General features: G+C 34.1%; 5 protein-coding genes across 5 annotated transcripts; 3 read left to right on the top strand and 2 right to left on the bottom strand. All coding sequences in view use genetic code 12, as the record gives it.

The window, feature by feature from the left end:
* Positions 1–2076: 2076 nt before the first annotated feature.
* RJT21DRAFT_121448 (SDR family NAD(P)-dependent oxidoreductase) lies at positions 2077–3080 on the top strand. Its single transcript, XM_064882103.1, has one exon. It carries the CDS (start codon positions 2232–2234, stop codon positions 2988–2990), a length of 759 nt encoding a protein of 252 aa, XP_064738137.1. The 5' UTR covers positions 2077–2231; the 3' UTR covers positions 2991–3080.
* RJT21DRAFT_121447 (uncharacterized protein) lies at positions 3081–5371 on the bottom strand. Its single transcript, XM_064882102.1, has one exon. It carries the CDS (start codon positions 5300–5302, stop codon positions 3254–3256), a length of 2049 nt encoding a protein of 682 aa, XP_064738136.1. The 5' UTR covers positions 5303–5371; the 3' UTR covers positions 3081–3253.
* Positions 5372–9007: 3636 nt separating this feature from the next.
* RJT21DRAFT_85898 (cytochrome b5 reductase family protein) lies at positions 9008–9856 on the bottom strand (the record flags this gene model as incomplete). The annotated part of the gene is made up of 1 exon (XM_064885455.1): positions 9008–9856. One exon carries the CDS (start codon positions 9854–9856, stop codon positions 9008–9010), a length of 849 nt encoding a protein of 282 aa, XP_064738135.1.
* A 734-nt stretch (positions 9857–10590) lies between these two features.
* Positions 10591–13698, top strand: RJT21DRAFT_86624 (uncharacterized protein; the record flags this gene model as incomplete). Its single annotated transcript, XM_064885480.1, has 2 exons — positions 10591–11485; positions 11603–13698. 2 exons carry the CDS (start codon positions 10591–10593, stop codon positions 13696–13698), a joined length of 2991 nt encoding a protein of 996 aa, XP_064738134.1.
* A 1679-nt stretch (positions 13699–15377) lies between these two features.
* On the top strand, positions 15378–17207 carry RJT21DRAFT_114946 (MFS transporter; the record flags this gene model as incomplete). Its single annotated transcript, XM_064880302.1, has 1 exon — positions 15378–17207. The coding sequence occupies one exon, from the start codon at positions 15378–15380 to the stop codon at positions 17205–17207; it is 1830 nt and encodes a 609-aa protein (XP_064738133.1).
* Between the last annotated feature and the right edge of the window lie 114 nt (positions 17208–17321).

Raw genomic sequence — 17321 nt, 5'->3', positions numbered from 1 at the left:
GAAGTCTGACTATGAACAAATTTATTGGAATTTGATGATAAACTTACTTATATATTTAAATCATTAGAAGTTATCACAAAATTTTTGGTTTGAAATCTAGGATGGTGCAATAGTTTTTAAAAAGGCTGCTAAATGTTAAATTTGTTGATAACTGCACATCAATGCATAAAAATTATTTTCGATGTTAGAAAGTTTGATTAATTAGCTCCAATTGAGGGGCTTTGCTAGTAGAGAGTTAAAGTTTTGGAAAGTATGTAGTCCTTAATAAGATTATCGTTAGATTTTTCTACTTCTTCTATGACCTTAGCAATAAAATTTCTCTATATACGGATTTATTCTTGTCCTAACTGTATTGATACTTTATAATAGGTTACCAAATGGTCAGCTCTTACCACATTTTTTAAGTTTATATAAACAAAAAGTGGGACACCTTCGTTATACTCGAGTTTTAGAAAAAGATTAAAGACTAATCTTCGCTCGGCTAATATTTCTCGCTTACTTTCCGTGGCTTAGTGTGCGATTTTAAAATCTCCCCATTTCCTATTCATAAGAAATTAAAGTAATATAAGAAGCATTTAACATTAAGCAAAAGGTCCTAACCAATGAATCCGTTCGATGGACATATGCCGCTATAGATACAAACTGTTAATATATGAATTTAACATATTATCAATGTTTAGCATGTGAAATTGGAAAGAAGGTGAATAATACTAAGTGCGCCTAATTTCAATCTACCATAACCGCGTAAACCAGAATTCGTAAAACGCTGTCATTCCCTATATAAATCTACTACACCTGTCAACTACATTAGTTGCTTCCTTCTTAGAAATCTATCATTTAAAGCCAACTAATAATAATACTGTGGCTATATACATTGTACTAACCTAATTCAAAAGAATATTCATGCTTTCTGTCAGTTCAGCTATTTTCTTTTATCTATTAACTAATTACAATTTATTCTCGCTTATGTAACTTTCTCAATTTATTCGAACAAAAACCAGACGGCTCTTTTTTGACAACCTCTGAAAAACTTAGCAATCAAAATCAAACAGAAAAATGCTAAACTAAAAATATAAGAATTGCCACAACATTGAATACAACCTTCATAATTTAGGGAATAGTAGTCTCATATCTGTTTAGTAATGCAGGTGTAGATTTATGTTTCGTTGATAAAGATTACGCATAAAATGTGCATATATAGTAGAAGCATTTATCAATAGCATCCTATGTGGAGTTCTCCATAAACATCTCATATACTGTCCTTGATACCTCAGAGTCGTCATATCAAGACCGACGTGAGAGATGAGGCTAAACTAATCTTTATAAGTTGTTGGACTCTGGTCCTTTCATTCTATTTAAAGATCGTAACTTTTAGGCTAATATTTACTAACTCTAGGATGTATAGGTTTGTCGTTATGACTTCCTTAATATATTTATAATTTTAAATGTAACTTATTGTAGTATGTTGTAAGAGTATAGTTTAAGATTACGAGCTTTTCAAATAAGTTGTGGACAAATACGTTATCTTTGTATATCAATCATTTATACTAGTAATGAAACTCAGTTGATCCTATGTTGAAGAATTTATTTGTTTATCGAACTATTTTATATAATATACGTTGATTTATATAAAGTCAAGAATCTTGCAATTCTCGAACTTTATTTATTCACTTAGTTGATCTCGTTTAATTTCACCAAGAACTGGAGAATTTTTCATTTTAATATCGATCCTTGCTTTCCTAGGATATTATCCTACAATATACCACTGCTGTATCCATGACTTCAAAGTTTGCTTAGTTTTCAGTCGTCAATCTTTTCTATTAATCTACTGATCTACGAGGCGACTTATCTTCATTTGGTCATTTTAATATCCTTACAAGGTAACAATTAACCAACTATACGGTATAGGAGAATCACATTAAGGCAGATCATAATTTCCAAACATTTAGATTATTGTATTTTGTACTACGAATATAAAGCTGAAAAGCACACTCATTTCCAGCAACATATAACTATCACCGGCATATGAGTAAATATGATATGAAGCGTTGTTGTTTAATATATAAAATGTTCCATAGTTTATATTGGTCGGAAGATCATAATTTTTTGATCCGATGGGATTCCGATACCCCGCTTACTAAAGCTTTAAAACGAAAGAATTCGCTTTCATTTTAACATTCGAAAGAATTCGCTTTCATTTTAACATTCGAAAGAATATACCTATTATAGTAATGCCAATTATATTAAAAGGAAAAGTTGCATTGATAACAGGAGGGACCAATGGTCTTGGAGCTGCCGTTGCTCGCCAATTAGCCGGAGAAGGTGTCAATTTAATCCTCAATTACTTTCAATCAGAAGAAAGAGCACAGAGACTTCGAGAAACTCTTGAAACAGAATTTGGAATTAAAGTCAAACTTTTACAAGGCGATGCTGCTGATAAAGAAGTTAGCAGAACCTTGGTCCAAACAGCTATTGAATATTTTGGAAGACTTGATATTGTTATTTCTAACGCGGGGTGGACAAAAATTGTACCCTTCGATAATCTTGACGATTTAGATGATGATATATGGGATAATTGCTATAGTGCCAATGTCAAAGGCCATTTCTTTTTGTACAAATCAGCAAAGCAATATTTGGAAAAGAATGAAGATGGTGGTACTTTTATAGTATCTGCATCTGTAGCAGGTAGAATGGTGTACGGATCAAGCATTCCTTATGCAGTAACCAAGGCGGCATTGATTCACTTGGTGAAAATACTTGCTAAGACTCATGGCCCAAAGGTTCGGGTTCATGCGGTTTGCCCAGGTTTATTAATGACAGATTGGGGAAAGAGATTCTCTCCCGAGAAGATTGAAAGAACGGTGAAACTTTCCCCGATAGATAAATTACCAGATGTTGAAGAAACTGCTTCGCAGTACATTTTATTATCGAAATTAAGCACTTCGACAGGTACAATTGTTGCAATGGATGGTGGTATATCTATTTCTTAAAACCTTCAGATGTCTCTCCACAGAAGTATTTGTATTTTTTAGATATTTGTAATTATACATTCATCTGTACAATAAAAACGCCAAAAGTATCATATGCAGCAAACTAGAACTTTTATTAGAAACGTATTAAAAAATATAAACAGAAAAAGGAAATTAGTAGAATAATAGACGTATAATTATTGCAAATATTAACTGTTGAACAAGTAATTAGAACCCCTCCGAACAAGTCGTTTAACGGAATTATGGTAGAATTATTAAAAATATTAAGCAAAAATGGCAACAATAGGAATAATTAGGGGAATAAAAGCAACCAGACATCTGTTACCGCTACTTGATGCAATTGACACTGAAGGGGTATCTGAAGGAGCAATTGATGGTCGAACAGCTGTAACATCAACAATTGTTATTGTGGGTTGGATTCCTAGAAGAGTAGAATCTATTGTGATGTCCAAACTTCCAGCACCCTGGCCTTCAGGAGTTTGACTTTCTAGGGTAAAAGATTCAGTAGCAGTATATTGATATGTAGAAGTAGTAATAACTCGAGGAATAGTTGTAAACATAACAGACCCATACCCATTAGTATATTGCACGGTTTCATGTGATGTATAAGTATTTGGAACATACGAACCTCCTAATGGCGCTGGACTAGTGGTGGTAAGTTGATGAGTAATAACTTTTCTAACACCTCCAGACGTTTGAGTTTCAAGTGAATTATAAGTAGCAGTTATTAAAGGTAGAGCAACATTATTAGTAGCTTCGGTGCCAGAAGTACCTTCTGATTCAGGACAGTATGTAATAGTGAAAATATGTGGAATAGTAATGGTCTTTATCGAATTCAGCGGACAATTAGTAACTGTAGCAGGACATTCTGTGATAGTAACAATCTCTTTGGAAGTAGCAACCGTGGTTATTGTAGATCCCTCCACAGCAGTTAAAGCCCCTGTTCTTGTTCCACTGGTGAATGTGGTTTTAGGTCCTACAGCTGTTATAGTTCCTGTTAAAGAATCAGTATTAGTATAACTGCCAGTATTTGTATAACTACCAGTATTAGTTAAAGTGTCTGATATAATAAAATTACCACTATTAGTCGAACTTCTTGTAACTGTAGCTATTTCAGTTCCACTTGCACTACTATTAGTAGTAGCAAAAGCCGTAGCTGAAGTTACTTTTGTAGTTCCTAATGAACTAGTACCTGTAACTGTGCTGCTCGAAAGGGTCGGTGTTGTTTCCCAAATATGTAATTCACCACGCATACAATCATCAGCTATTTGATCAACTTGTAAAGGAGCAGATTCATTAGAACAGAAATAGAATTTAGTACCGACACCGTCTAATGCTAAGCGTTGAACTCCAACATTCGAGCTTCCAATAGGAGTCTCATCAAGAACAGCCCTTTTAATTACATCTGTATTTGAATAGTTATCACCAACAATCAGCCAACCTCCAAAAGGTTCTTCAAGAAGGGTGAATCCATTGGCTGGATCAGCATGCAAATATTTACCATTAACCAATATTTCACCACTTGGTACTACCAATTCAAAGAATGCACCATTGTTAGGATTTGATATAACTTTATCATCTTGTAAAGAAATATATTCTCTGAAATTATTAGGGGAATCAGCAACAGCAGTAATTTGGAATGTCAAGATACTGGTACTTGGTATAGAATCATCACTTGAACTAGATAATAAAGCAGTAGTCAGATAAGCAGAGGAGGCTTCGACACTATTGGACGAATAGATTAACGAACTTGTCATCGTCGATGTGGTGGAATGCAAGCTAAACGAATCGGAGACTGCTGCTGAACTAATTAATGAAATAGAAGGAAACTCACTGTCAGAGGATCTAGTGGTCACATTGCTGTCTGAATCTAATGATTCAGACACACTTGAGTTCGTCGTACTGAAAGAAGGAATATATGTACTGTCAGTGGGGTATAATGACGTAGTGGTGCCAGATGATGACTGCGTTATTCTGAAGGAAGAACTTGAAGTGATAAATGTTGAAACTTCCGACATACTGGATTTAAACAGCAGTGGCGACTCAATCAATGTTGTTTCGGTCCTCTCCAGACCAAGAGAACTGTATAATTCTGAGTATGAATATGTGTACTGGAATGATGAAGACAACTGGTCCGTATATTCGGGTAAATAGTCTGATGAATAACCACCACTTGTGTTATGAGAATAGGTAGACGCTTTAGAATATTCATCTCCAACAGAGTCTGTAGAGACAACCACTACTCCCGAACCAGAGGAAACAGAACCATCTGAGTAGGTGGTGGTGAAAACAGTAGTGTACTCAGTAAACATATCAGACGAATAAGCAGAACTATCAGTAATAACAGATGTGGTGGTGTACTCGTCTCCTGCAGAGTCTGTAGAGACAACCACTACTCCCGAACCAGAGGAAACAGAACCATCTGAGTAGGTGGTGGTGAAAACAGTAGTGTACTCAGTAAACATATCAGACGAATAAGCAGAACTATCAGTAATAACAGATGTGGTGGTGTACTCGTCTCCTGCAGAGTCTGTGGAGACAACCACTACTCCCGAACCAGAGGAAACAGAACCATCTGAGTAGGTGGTGGTGAAAACAGTAGTGTACTCAGTAAACATATCAGACGAATAAGCAGAACTATCAGTAATAACAGATGTGGTGGTGTACTCGTCTCCTGCAGAGTCTGTAGAGACAACCACTACTCCCGAACCAGAGGAAACAGAACCATCTGAGTAGGTGGTGGTGAAAACGGTAGTGTACTCAGTAAACATATCTGAATCAATAAATTCAGCCGACAGAGAATAACTTAGGAAAGCTGATGTCGAACTATTATAGTAACCACTAGAAGGAGATACTAGAAGTGACAGCCCGCTAGAACTTGAAACTCTTAAGTCAATGGTAGATGTAGAGGATGTTTTGGAACTTACTTCAGACAATTGTGAAGAGCTAATAATTTCACTTTCCTTTGGGAATAACGAAGTATCCCAAGTCAATGATCCGTCACTGCTGGACGAAACAACAACAAAATCAGAATCAGTAGCAACAAACTCATCAGATTCGGTTGTGGTGAATGTAGTGGTGTAGGAACTAAATGGATCACTTTCGGTTGGGAACAACGAAGTGGTGGTAATAATACTATCTGCACTGTTGTAGGTAACAATAACGATTCCAGAATCAGTTTCAACAAATCCATCGGATTGAAGAGTAGTGAATTTGGTGGTGTAAGACGTGAATGGGTCAGTATCAGTTGGAAATAATGATGTTGAAGTAGAAGCACTACCGTTAGGATCTCTGCTGACAATAACAATGCCGGAATCAGTAGCAATAAATCCATCAGATTCAGTGATGGTGAAAGTTGTTGTATATGTATTTTCGGCTGGGTATAGGGATGTACTTGATGTGTAATAATAACCACTGTTAGTTGTCACTACAACGACACCAGAATCTGTTTCAATGGAACCATCTGAACTTGTAGTAGTATAAGTTGTGGTATATATAGTCTGTTGATCACCTACTGGACATGCTTGACATGCACTTGGTATGCTAGAATCTGGAGGTGGTCCTGCATATGTGAATTTAATTCTATACCAGTTCTCCCTATTAACGAAACCAGTCCAATTTATTGAAGAACTGTCATAGCCTTCACCAATAATGAATTGAAATGTATTATTAGAAGTATCATATATATTAGTGATTGTGACACTTAGGACTTTTCCATCGTAGTTGAATTCTGGAACCAGTACAGAATTGAAGGTGAGGGAATTATTATTACCCCAACCTCTTAATAAGAAAGGAGATAATGTTTCTTCAGTATTATAAAAATCAAGTACGGAAGTATCACTGCTAAGATAAATGGTTTGTAAATTTCCATCAACTCCATATAATTGAGGACATATAAGTGAAAATGTACTATCTTTACCAATATCAATACAACCATTCCCAGCGTATGGTGATGCTTGATACAAATTATTATTATTCCACAAACAGAAAGTACCGTTGTTTACTGTCGTAGGTACATCGGTGTTTGAGCATACACAGTCACCTCCGTCGCTACATGTTGCATTAGACCCTAAGTATGTATATGGAGGAGAATCCTCAGTGAAAGCGTGTTGCACGAAAGCAATAACCCCCTTATTGACGAAAGAACCCGTGGACCCTATAGGGTCGATTTGAAAGGTGGCAGCTGAGCAAACTTGATTACCTGAAAACATAATGCTTCCTTCATTATAAAAATCATTACTTTGCCAGTAATAACTAGGAGCACTGCATGTGGTAGAGTTGTCATCAACAACTATCGTACCATAATTAGTTATTGAATATAGCGCATCACCTTGATCAATATTAAAAGTCATACCCATATTATGATTTGGTTCATTATATGGCCATGACCCCACGTTACTTACGTAAAATGTACCTTTATTTAGCAAATTTCCATGCATATTAAAATTGAAACTATGAAATGTTAAAGTTGCATCTTCTTCAATTGTTAAATCGGCATCGAAATCACATGAATAATCACCATCTAAGTTAGTGATATATAATTCGGTATCTTCAGTTATATCTAGACTTGTTGACCATGAGAATACGATGCGTAAATAAAACGAAGCGAGGATAAATGATTTCAAAGCATATAACTTCATATTGATGTTTATATAGTGTGGACTCCACGGAATGCAATTTTGAATTCACTGTTCATTTTAATGAAGACTGTCTACCTCTTTTATATTTAAACTGCTTCATCAGTTTTTGGCTTATTTCAAGTTGAAGAAGAGCCTAGAGGTGCAAAAAAGCGAAGACTGCTAAAATTCCTAGTCTCCTGTATAAACCATGCATAAAAAATTTAATTGTAATTACACGGAAAATTTTGCTAAACAATGATGTTACTGATAAAAAATAATTTTATAATGAAAGATGTCAGGTGTCACATCTTTGACATTCTGGAAGCCTAGCGTATATGAAAAAGATAAAAAAAGGAAAGGTAGTTTAGAAAATTCTATTTCTGCTTAGTATATTTTAATTTAATTACATAATAGTTCAAAGCATGTAAAAGGCTAAATATTTTATTGTATTGGTGCCTGAGTAAAGATGGAGAATATTAAAACTAACTAACTAAATGCGCAAGTATTAGATGGAACTCTAGATTATTCAAGACCCTTAAATCATTATATAGAATATACTTCTTGGAACATCTAGGATATGAGAAGAATTAAGGATTTTACTTTACCCTGCATTTCGTCTAAGTTCATTAGAATATAGCATTTGTTGTTTATCGAAGTGAAATTTCGCCAAGACTGAATATATTATTAACTATATAGACAGATTTAAATAAAATAAGCATAACAGTTTTCACTTGAATGTTTGACTTACATTTACGAAATAATGTAAAGCATACAAATGGCACGATAAATGCATCATACGACATAAAAAAAAATTGCGCTTTGCATTTTCTCACCGCTAACGCTAGATTGCATCGGAAAAATTATTCATAATCAGCACTTTTGACTTGAGAAAATATTTCATTCTAAAAACAAGAAATGTCCCTTAGATATGCCAAGATGTTTCATCGACTGTTTCTTTCAAAATTAGATTGGATTTACGATATGGTCGTCATTTTTTAGTTTAATTATGCAGATTCGCCCTGATACTACAAGAAAAAAAAAGTGGTTGGTATCTTCAATCAGGAATGGTTACATGGTTGTTAAAGTATTGCATATATATATATCTTCATCATTAGTTAATTTCGTCTTATAATGGAATCCAATGAAGACATGAAAATATACTCACAATATGCTCATATTTAACATTTTGAGTGACTAATTCTATGGGTTATTCTGGCTTACATTATCGTTAGTTGTCAAAATGTAAATCGTTAGTACATATTCTATTTCAAATTAATCTTGCTGTTCATTATCTTCCTAATGCTTCAGAATGTGCCCTAATATTTATGTCTTCGTATCTCTTACACTATAATTCACTATATTAATCTATAGAACTATACCACGAGTAGCTGAAATTTTTTAAAATTTAAAGACATGTTTTCTATCATACCCCAATTCAGATAGGATTCCTGAAAAGGGTCCTTGCATAATTGGGTTTGGCTTGTTACCACAAATCGTCTTGAAAAACTCAGGGGGACCACATACAAAAATCTTGGAATCATCTGAAGCAGGTTGCAAGTTCGATTTTAAGTAATCTTTATTGATATACCCTTTCTGTCCGTCCCAGTTTTCAGGGGCATGGGTGACAAAATAGTGAACTTTTACTTGATCGCTATGTTCTTGGGCAATGGTGTCAATTTCCTTCTTTAACAAAATTTCTTCAGGTGTACTGCAACTATAGAATAAATCTACCGAGGTATGGTCTGCTGGATTCTTGGTTATAGTTCTTAGTAATTGGTACAAAGGAGTTATACCGGCACCACCACCGATTAAAGAGACGTGCCTCTTTTGATTTGCTTTCCATCTGTAAGCTTCAATCGGTCCCTTGAAAGACACTACATCACCTTCTTCTAAATTCCATATATTTTTGGAAAACTTGCCTTTCTCGTAAGATTTAATGAGAAATTCGATGGTTCCCTTCTGATCAGGGTGAGAAATAGGAGTATATGGCCTTATAAATGATCCTTGAGAAGTTTTCAAATACGCAACAACAAAAGAACACGCTTCAAACCCAGCAATATCATCCTCGTTCTTCAAATCAAATATGTAATGTTTGGTATTGTGAGATACTTTGTTGGCTTGTCTTAATTTTAAATCCACCCACCCAAGCTTTCCAGGAAGTGTTTGGCCAACCTTTGGACCAGATTTTGCATAAATTGTAGCAGCTATAGTAACTCCTGCTAGGCCTACTGCACCTAATAAGTACATCTTTTGATGGTTTACAGACATGATATTGAGCAAACCAAGTCTCGGGTTATATATGTCTTTTTAAATTGCATTTATAGTATTTGCAGTCGTTACTCTTTTTCCGAATTAATATTTTCCGTCGGCCGACAGGCGGAATCGCAACGGGTTAAACGGAGTTCAGCCTCGCCATGCTCAAAAATAGATAATGGAGAACGCTAAACACGTAATTGATTCTTCACGAATAAGAACTCCATAGTAAGAACGTTAAAATTTTGTAATTAACATCGTTCCCCCAATTTGCTTTCGTTAAATAGACAATGGCCTATCAATTTCTAGATAATCAGTTTATTAGGCAACCAATTATTTTATTTGCTTATTTTAGGGATTTCATATGATGGATTTTGATACCCGAGTATCTTAGTGGAGGCAGGATCGCATACGTTCAAATCTTGTATTCTTAAATATAAAAGAAACAGTCTATCCGTAGAGATAATAGTTCATGTAATATACAAAAGAGATAAATATTTTAAAATAGTGTACTTAAACGAATAGCTTTATATGATTTAAGCCAATAAATGCACTCATGATACAATAGTCTTTAAGTTTACCGTAAATATGCAGTATTAACATTGAGTAGCTTGCTTTGTAAACTAAGGTCCAAGATAGTATGGGGTGGCGCACTTAACACAAAAATACAGCCTATTTTCTAAATAGTTGTATTACAAACATTTTGCCAGGACGTCTCATGAAGAATTATGACAAATGAAGTCAATCAGTCTCTTGGTAAAAATAAACCTTCATCTCCATCTTCAGCTTCCTCATCTTCTTCTATTAAAACTGTTCCCTCAACTGCAAGGAGAAGAAATAGGCCAACAAAGGTTTGTGATTTTTGTAGGCGAAGAAAAGTCAAATGTGATCTAGGCAATCCTTGTTCTACATGCGTGAAATATGGAAATAAACCATGTCGTTCGTATGAACTGGCTCACCATGCTAATAATGAACCGCTTGATTGCTCTCGAGTCACTGGTGATTCATTAACAAATCCATATCATACTCACAACGATGGTTCAAGATATTCTTCTGGATTAATAGTGCAAGAGCAGTTGCTCTATCTTCAGGAGAGAGTTATGTCATTAGAAGACACGTTAAAAGATAGAGGGAAACAAGAGGAGTATCTGAATAACAATCTTGCTATACCACTACTGTCAGCAACAGCTAATCCATCTCAATCGTCAGCCAAATATGGTTCGTGTATGAAGTATAACTATAACGAAGAGTATACAAGTTTAAAAGGTGTTAATCCAATCGCATCTTCTAATGATATGATTAATTTTTATGAAGGTTACACATCTGTAATGGGTCATGATGATGTAAGACGTACGAATTCTGGCCCACTATCCTGGATTACACTCATCAGGACCGACTCAATAGGTCATCAAATATGGAATTTTGTTCAGCTAATTAAGAGTGATAAATCTCTAATATTTTTCGCGAACTTAAAACCTCAAAGTTTGGATCTTCACTTCACACAAAGAGATTCCATAGAAGAAGGATTCCAAGATGTTGAACCTTTCAGTAGTAATGCTACTTTAGAACGGAACATAAATGTTAATGAGAGTGTCAATACTACTAGCAATACATATAATGAAAGTAATAGGGTCAAAAATAATGCTCTTAGAGGTAGGTCTCTTTCTAGTGAATTTAATCCCAGATCTGTAGAGGATAAACTAGACGAAGAAATAGATACTTACCATGCTGGATTAAAAGCAAAGGCTAAAAGCTTGGGGATATCGTTCTTTGAAGGTGGGTTCTCACAAGAAATGGCCCTTGCAGAAAGGATTCAATTGGTCATGCCCAAGAGGAAAGTAATGTGGCTCCTTTATAAGCGATACTTCAGCAATTTATACACAGCAATCCCTTTATGTGATGAAGTAGAATTCGAAGAAAAAATCCTTAAATTAATTGAATATGAAAATACCAATGATGATGACATCAGAGTTAAAATTAGAATTGATAAGAAATTAGATTTTGCTACTTTGGGTCTACTTTTGATCGTTCTAAGGTTAAGCTATTTAACATTATTTACTAGTATGGCATCTATCAACAACAATTTAGAGACAGATGATCAATCAAATAGAGCTCAAGAAATGAAATATTTATTAAATAATCCAATAGATCTAGACTGTATTGATATTGCTCAGATGTGTTTGAATCAATTCGACTTAACTAGTTGCATAAATATAGAGATTCTTCAGTTAGCATTATACACCCGTGTTTACCATTGTTATGCACCTGAAGATGGTGATGGTTCTGATGGAGGTGATGCTTTAGTATATAATGCTATGTTGGTTAAGATGGCTGTCTCTTTGGGATTGAACAGAGATCCAGATAATTACCCTGATCAATATAACGATCAAAAGATTAATAATTTGAGGAGGAAAATATGGTATGTCATTCTAATGTTCGATGTTAACAATGCAATGTCAGTAGGAACACATATAAATGTTGATCCTAACAGCTTTGATACCAAACCTCCTTTTTACATTCCCGGAAATGAAAATTGCATAGATGTGATAGCGGAGAAGCAAAGTATTGCTGGGTTTGTTGGTTTTGGAGTTCTATTCAATCCTTTGAGTGATTTAATGAAAATAATTACAAATATTCGAAATAAGGTAAAGCTAAGTGAATTGGCAGATAAATTATCTGATATTGAAAGAATATTTTCTCATGAAACAGAAAGTTATACACTATCTATTACACATAATGCTATATTCAAACAGGATCAAAGTTGTGTTCAAGCACTACACATGCGATTTCATTTCACAGCCAATTTCTTCATGGTTTCTATTTTCTTCCACATTTTTAATTATTATCAAAGAAAGGGTAATTCTGAATTAGCTTATTTTTACTTGAAAAAGATAGTTGTTATTACGGTACGTGATTTAATGCCTTTGCAGTTTTTATTCCTTCACAGAAGTGAGACAATGTTTAAGAACTCGACTGATTTAATAATTACCCCCGCATTTGAAATGGTGACTCATAAAAGTATTATTGTTTTAACTACTTTGTTCATGAGATTGAAATTGGCTATTTATGATCTAGAAAATTACTATAGGCATAATTTCAAATTGATTATTGATGAAAAATATAAGACTTATTATGAAAGTTTGAAGAGAGTCCATATATTGACTGAAAAATCTATTAATATTTTTCGTGAAAACATTGCTAAATTGAGTCACAGATATTATTATGCCTGGAGGATTACAAAAGTGCAAAAGTTTTTATCAACTTTGTTATCAACAAAGGAAAGCACAATACAATTCAAACTATCGTCAGCTCAAACGGGCATAGTTTTTACAGGTGAAATGTTGCTGGAGTTAGGTAATATTTTTGAAAGCTCGTTAAAATCAATTAGAGAATATAAAAAGTCAAGTAATGAAACAAGTGCTAATGTCGGTGAACTCAAAGATTCAATTAGGAGTGATGTTGATGTACAAGTTCATTCCGATGATCTTCGTTCAAGTGTAAATATCAATGATACTCCGATTGAGGCCGTTCCGAATTCAAGTTATTGTAAGAACATTGAATCGATTACAGAATCAGTTGACGCTGGCTCTTTTCTGGGTAATATAGAAGCATTTATGCCAGATGAGCAAATTGATACAATTTGGATGCACATGAAGTCAATAAAAAAAAGCTTCAACAAAAGCAGAGCCAATACCAATAATATTGAGGTTCCTACTACCTGTATCTCTCCTACATTCCTCTCTACCCAACCTATTAATAGTTCCACTTCTTCTGTTGAACAGAACTCTACATATTTGTTTAATTTACTTGATGAGCTAAATATGGGTTATGATTAAATTCAATGGAAATTAGAGATTTGAAAACAATTTAATGAAATAATCCCCCCCTGTATAAATTGTTACCACATTTTATTAATTCATGTACATATTATCAACTTTTAATTTTTGTAGATTAAGCTCATAATTGTACTGACGTCTCAGTCATTGAATTTGCTAAAAGGATCTTGTAGCCTTCACCACTGTTTGACTTCAGACTGATATGATTATTGGCACATTAATAGTGACAGACGAATCTAATGGATTATTTATAATCTCAAGGACACATTAACAAAAAATCAAGGAGACATTAAAAATGTAATACATATTAACTTATAATTTAATTCAGCCGATTCAGATCGGCTTTAAATTCTTTTTGTGCGAATTTAAGCCGATCTGGAGGAAAATTATTATTGCCGATGTGCCAAGATCGACAACGTATTCAAATTTATACAGAAACTACTTAATAAATGCAATATTGATTCGGTCCACATAATTGTGATCTTAGTGGAACTTTTACTTAGCTGTATAGGAATTCATAATCAACTGAAGTGGCTCAAATTGATAATAACTTTCCGGGGATATTCAACTAAATTAATTATTTTAGTGTTGGGCATATGAACACCGTATTTGATATAAACAATTTGCAATGATGGACTTATGTAGGCTCATAATTTTCACACTGGCAATTTATATATCAACTCCAGTAAATATATCAATTCCAGTAAATATATCAATTCCAGTATAATTATTAGGACTTCTTTTCCAAAGATGATGACTTTCCGGGGTAGTGTTGACTGTTGCCATCTTGAAAATTCAATTTCCGCCCGCCCTAGCAGAGCCAATGTATTATTTAAGCATAAAATAGTAATATGCAGTATTTATGCGACTAATTTCTGACCGATCTCAAAAAAATGTTATCTCAGTAGAAAAATCCCTCAGCCTTACGCCGACATCAGTTTAAGAAAGGCTTGCAAGCTTAAGGGTTGCAAAATAAAGGCTCAGCATTATTAGATTTCCAATTACAGTTCACCACAAGCCAGATAACTGAAATGGTATAATTTATATGTTGTCTTTAACTAAATGCTAATACCATATTAATGTCCTATAACTTTATGGAAATTGAGGACAGATCATTTAAGCAGAGCTTGAGTGACGCCATTGGTCTTCGCACAAAAAAGTTGTGTCACTTTTCACATATTTAGGATTCCTTAAACAAAACTGCAATAATATTATATCATCCAAATTAAAGATTGTTAATGTACATTATCGTCGTCATCATTTGATTTGACTTTTTGACATACAAAACCTGGTGAATTGTTTCACATTTCTTATTACCATCTATGTAAGCAAGGTCGGTAAGTATCTTATTTTGTTGTGGAGAGACATTTTTTCGTAGTTATTTTTTAACTTTTTTTCAACCGTCTTGAGTTATATAATTTTTTTGTTTAGCTGCAGCGCTAAAATAGAAACAACAATTATAATACCGATCTTTCATCACATTTACAAATTGTGTTTCTTTTTGTAAATGTAATTTAGGGATATAGAAAATTATATAAAACACTATATCCGCCACTTATTAGGATTATTGTAATGTAGTTTAATTGTAGAAAAACTTAAATATTTAACCTAGTGTGTATAATATATCCACACAAATTCAATTAATTTAATACATTTAAAATTCATAATAATTGCTTAAAATGGTAGATACATCAGATTCAAATACAATCGATAACGATGATGCCAGTCTTAACTCTGTCCAATCTTTTGGAGATGAAATAGAAAAAGAGAATTTAAGAAGCCAAGGTTCAGTTCTTACACCTACAAGAAGTATTGCCAGAAGTATCAGAAACTCTCTTCATTCAGTTCATTCAGCCCATTCAGATGCTGAAGATAAAGCAGAACTAGAAAGATTAGTCAGTCATAATAAAGGGGTTGAAAGAATTATCACTGAATTACAAGAAGGTACTGGTAAATTGGGTCCTTTAGAAGAACCTTATGATTTAAAAAGAATAGAAACTCATGCTGATCCAAGCATTGCTCCAAACGAAGAAGATCCATGGAAGTATCCTGTTGATAGTGAAACTGGTTTAAGATTAGTCGAGTTTGTTCCCGGAGATAAGAAGAACCCTAAGAATTTATCAAAGGCAGTCAAATGGGTTTATACTGGTGTATTGGGGGCCATTTGTTTTGTTGTTGCCTTAGGTTCGGCCATTGTTACAGGAGATTTGACTGATCCTGCTGAATATTTTGGTGTAAGTGAAGAAGTTATTATTTTATCATCTGTTACTGTTTTCGTCATTGGTTTTGGGGTTGGTCCTTTAGTCTTTGCTCCAGTTTCCGAAGAAGTTGGTAGAAAACCTGTTTATGTTGTTACTTTGTTTGTGGCTGTCATTTTCATTATTCCTTGTGCATTAGCTAAAAATATTGCTACCTTATTAATTTGTCGTCTTATTGATGGTATTGCATTTTCAGCCCCAATGACTCTTATTGGTGGTTCATTGGCAGATATATGGGAAGGTAAAGATCGTGGTGTTGCCATGGCTATTTTCTCAGCAGCACCTTTCTTAGGTCCTGTTTGTGGTCCTGTCTTTGGTGGTCTTTTAGGTGATTATACTTCTACATGGAGATGGGTTTATTGGTGTTTCTTGATCGTTGCAGGTGTTTTCTATGTTATTTTCATCTCCATAGTTCCAGAAACTCATGCTGGTACGTTATTAAAGTCAAGAGCTAAAATGTTAAGAAAGAAAACTGGTGATTCTCGTTATAGATCATTAAATGAATTGCAAATCAGATCATTTAGTGAAGTTGCAAAAACTTCTCTTTTAAGACCATTTGTTTTATTATCAGAATTAATCGTTACTTTAATAACCTTATACATGTCAGTGGTATATGGTTTATTATATATGTTCTTTTTTGCTTATCCTGTCATCTTTATGGAAGGACATGGATTTTCAGCAACCATTACTGGTCTTATGTTTCTTCCAATCGGTCTTGGTGTTGTTATATCAACTCTTGCTGCCCCCTTATTCAATAATGATTATAACAGAAGAGCTCAAGTTTATAGAGACAGAGGTGAGTTACCTCCAGCAGAATTAAGATTAATTCCAATGATGATTTCATGTTGGTTCGTTCCAGCTGGTTTATTTTCATTTGCTTGGAGTTCTTATCCAACTGTTTCTTGGGCCGGTCCATGTTTCTCAGGTATTGCTGTTGGTTTTGGATTCTGTTGCTTATATAATCCTGCTAATAATTATATTGTCGATTCTTATCAACATTATGCTGCCAGTGCATTAGCTGCAAAAACATTTGTTAGATCAATCTGGGGAGCATGTGTACCACTTTTCACTATCCAAATGTATCACAGATTAGGTTATCAATGGGCTTCAACATTAATGGCATTTATTTCTCTTGCATGTTGTGGTATTCCATTTTTGTTCTACATCTATGGTGCAAGAATTAGAACCTATTCTAAATACGCCTACTCTCCAGAATTGGATGTTAAGAAGGACGTTGAAAACCAAAAATAAGTTTATTCCCATATTAATGGTAATACCTAGATTGCTTAGCATGCATTAATTTATAATTTATTTATTTATTTATTTATTTATTTATTTATTTATTTATTTATTTATTTATTTAGT

The sequence above is a fragment of the Scheffersomyces amazonensis genome, assembly GCF_036850825.1.
Source record: "Scheffersomyces amazonensis strain UFMG-HMD-26.3 chromosome Unknown RJT21scaffold_4, whole genome shotgun sequence".
In the NCBI taxonomy this organism is placed as follows: Eukaryota; Fungi; Ascomycota; class Pichiomycetes; order Serinales; family Debaryomycetaceae; genus Scheffersomyces; species Scheffersomyces amazonensis.
This window is presented reverse-complemented; position numbering and strand designations above follow the sequence as displayed.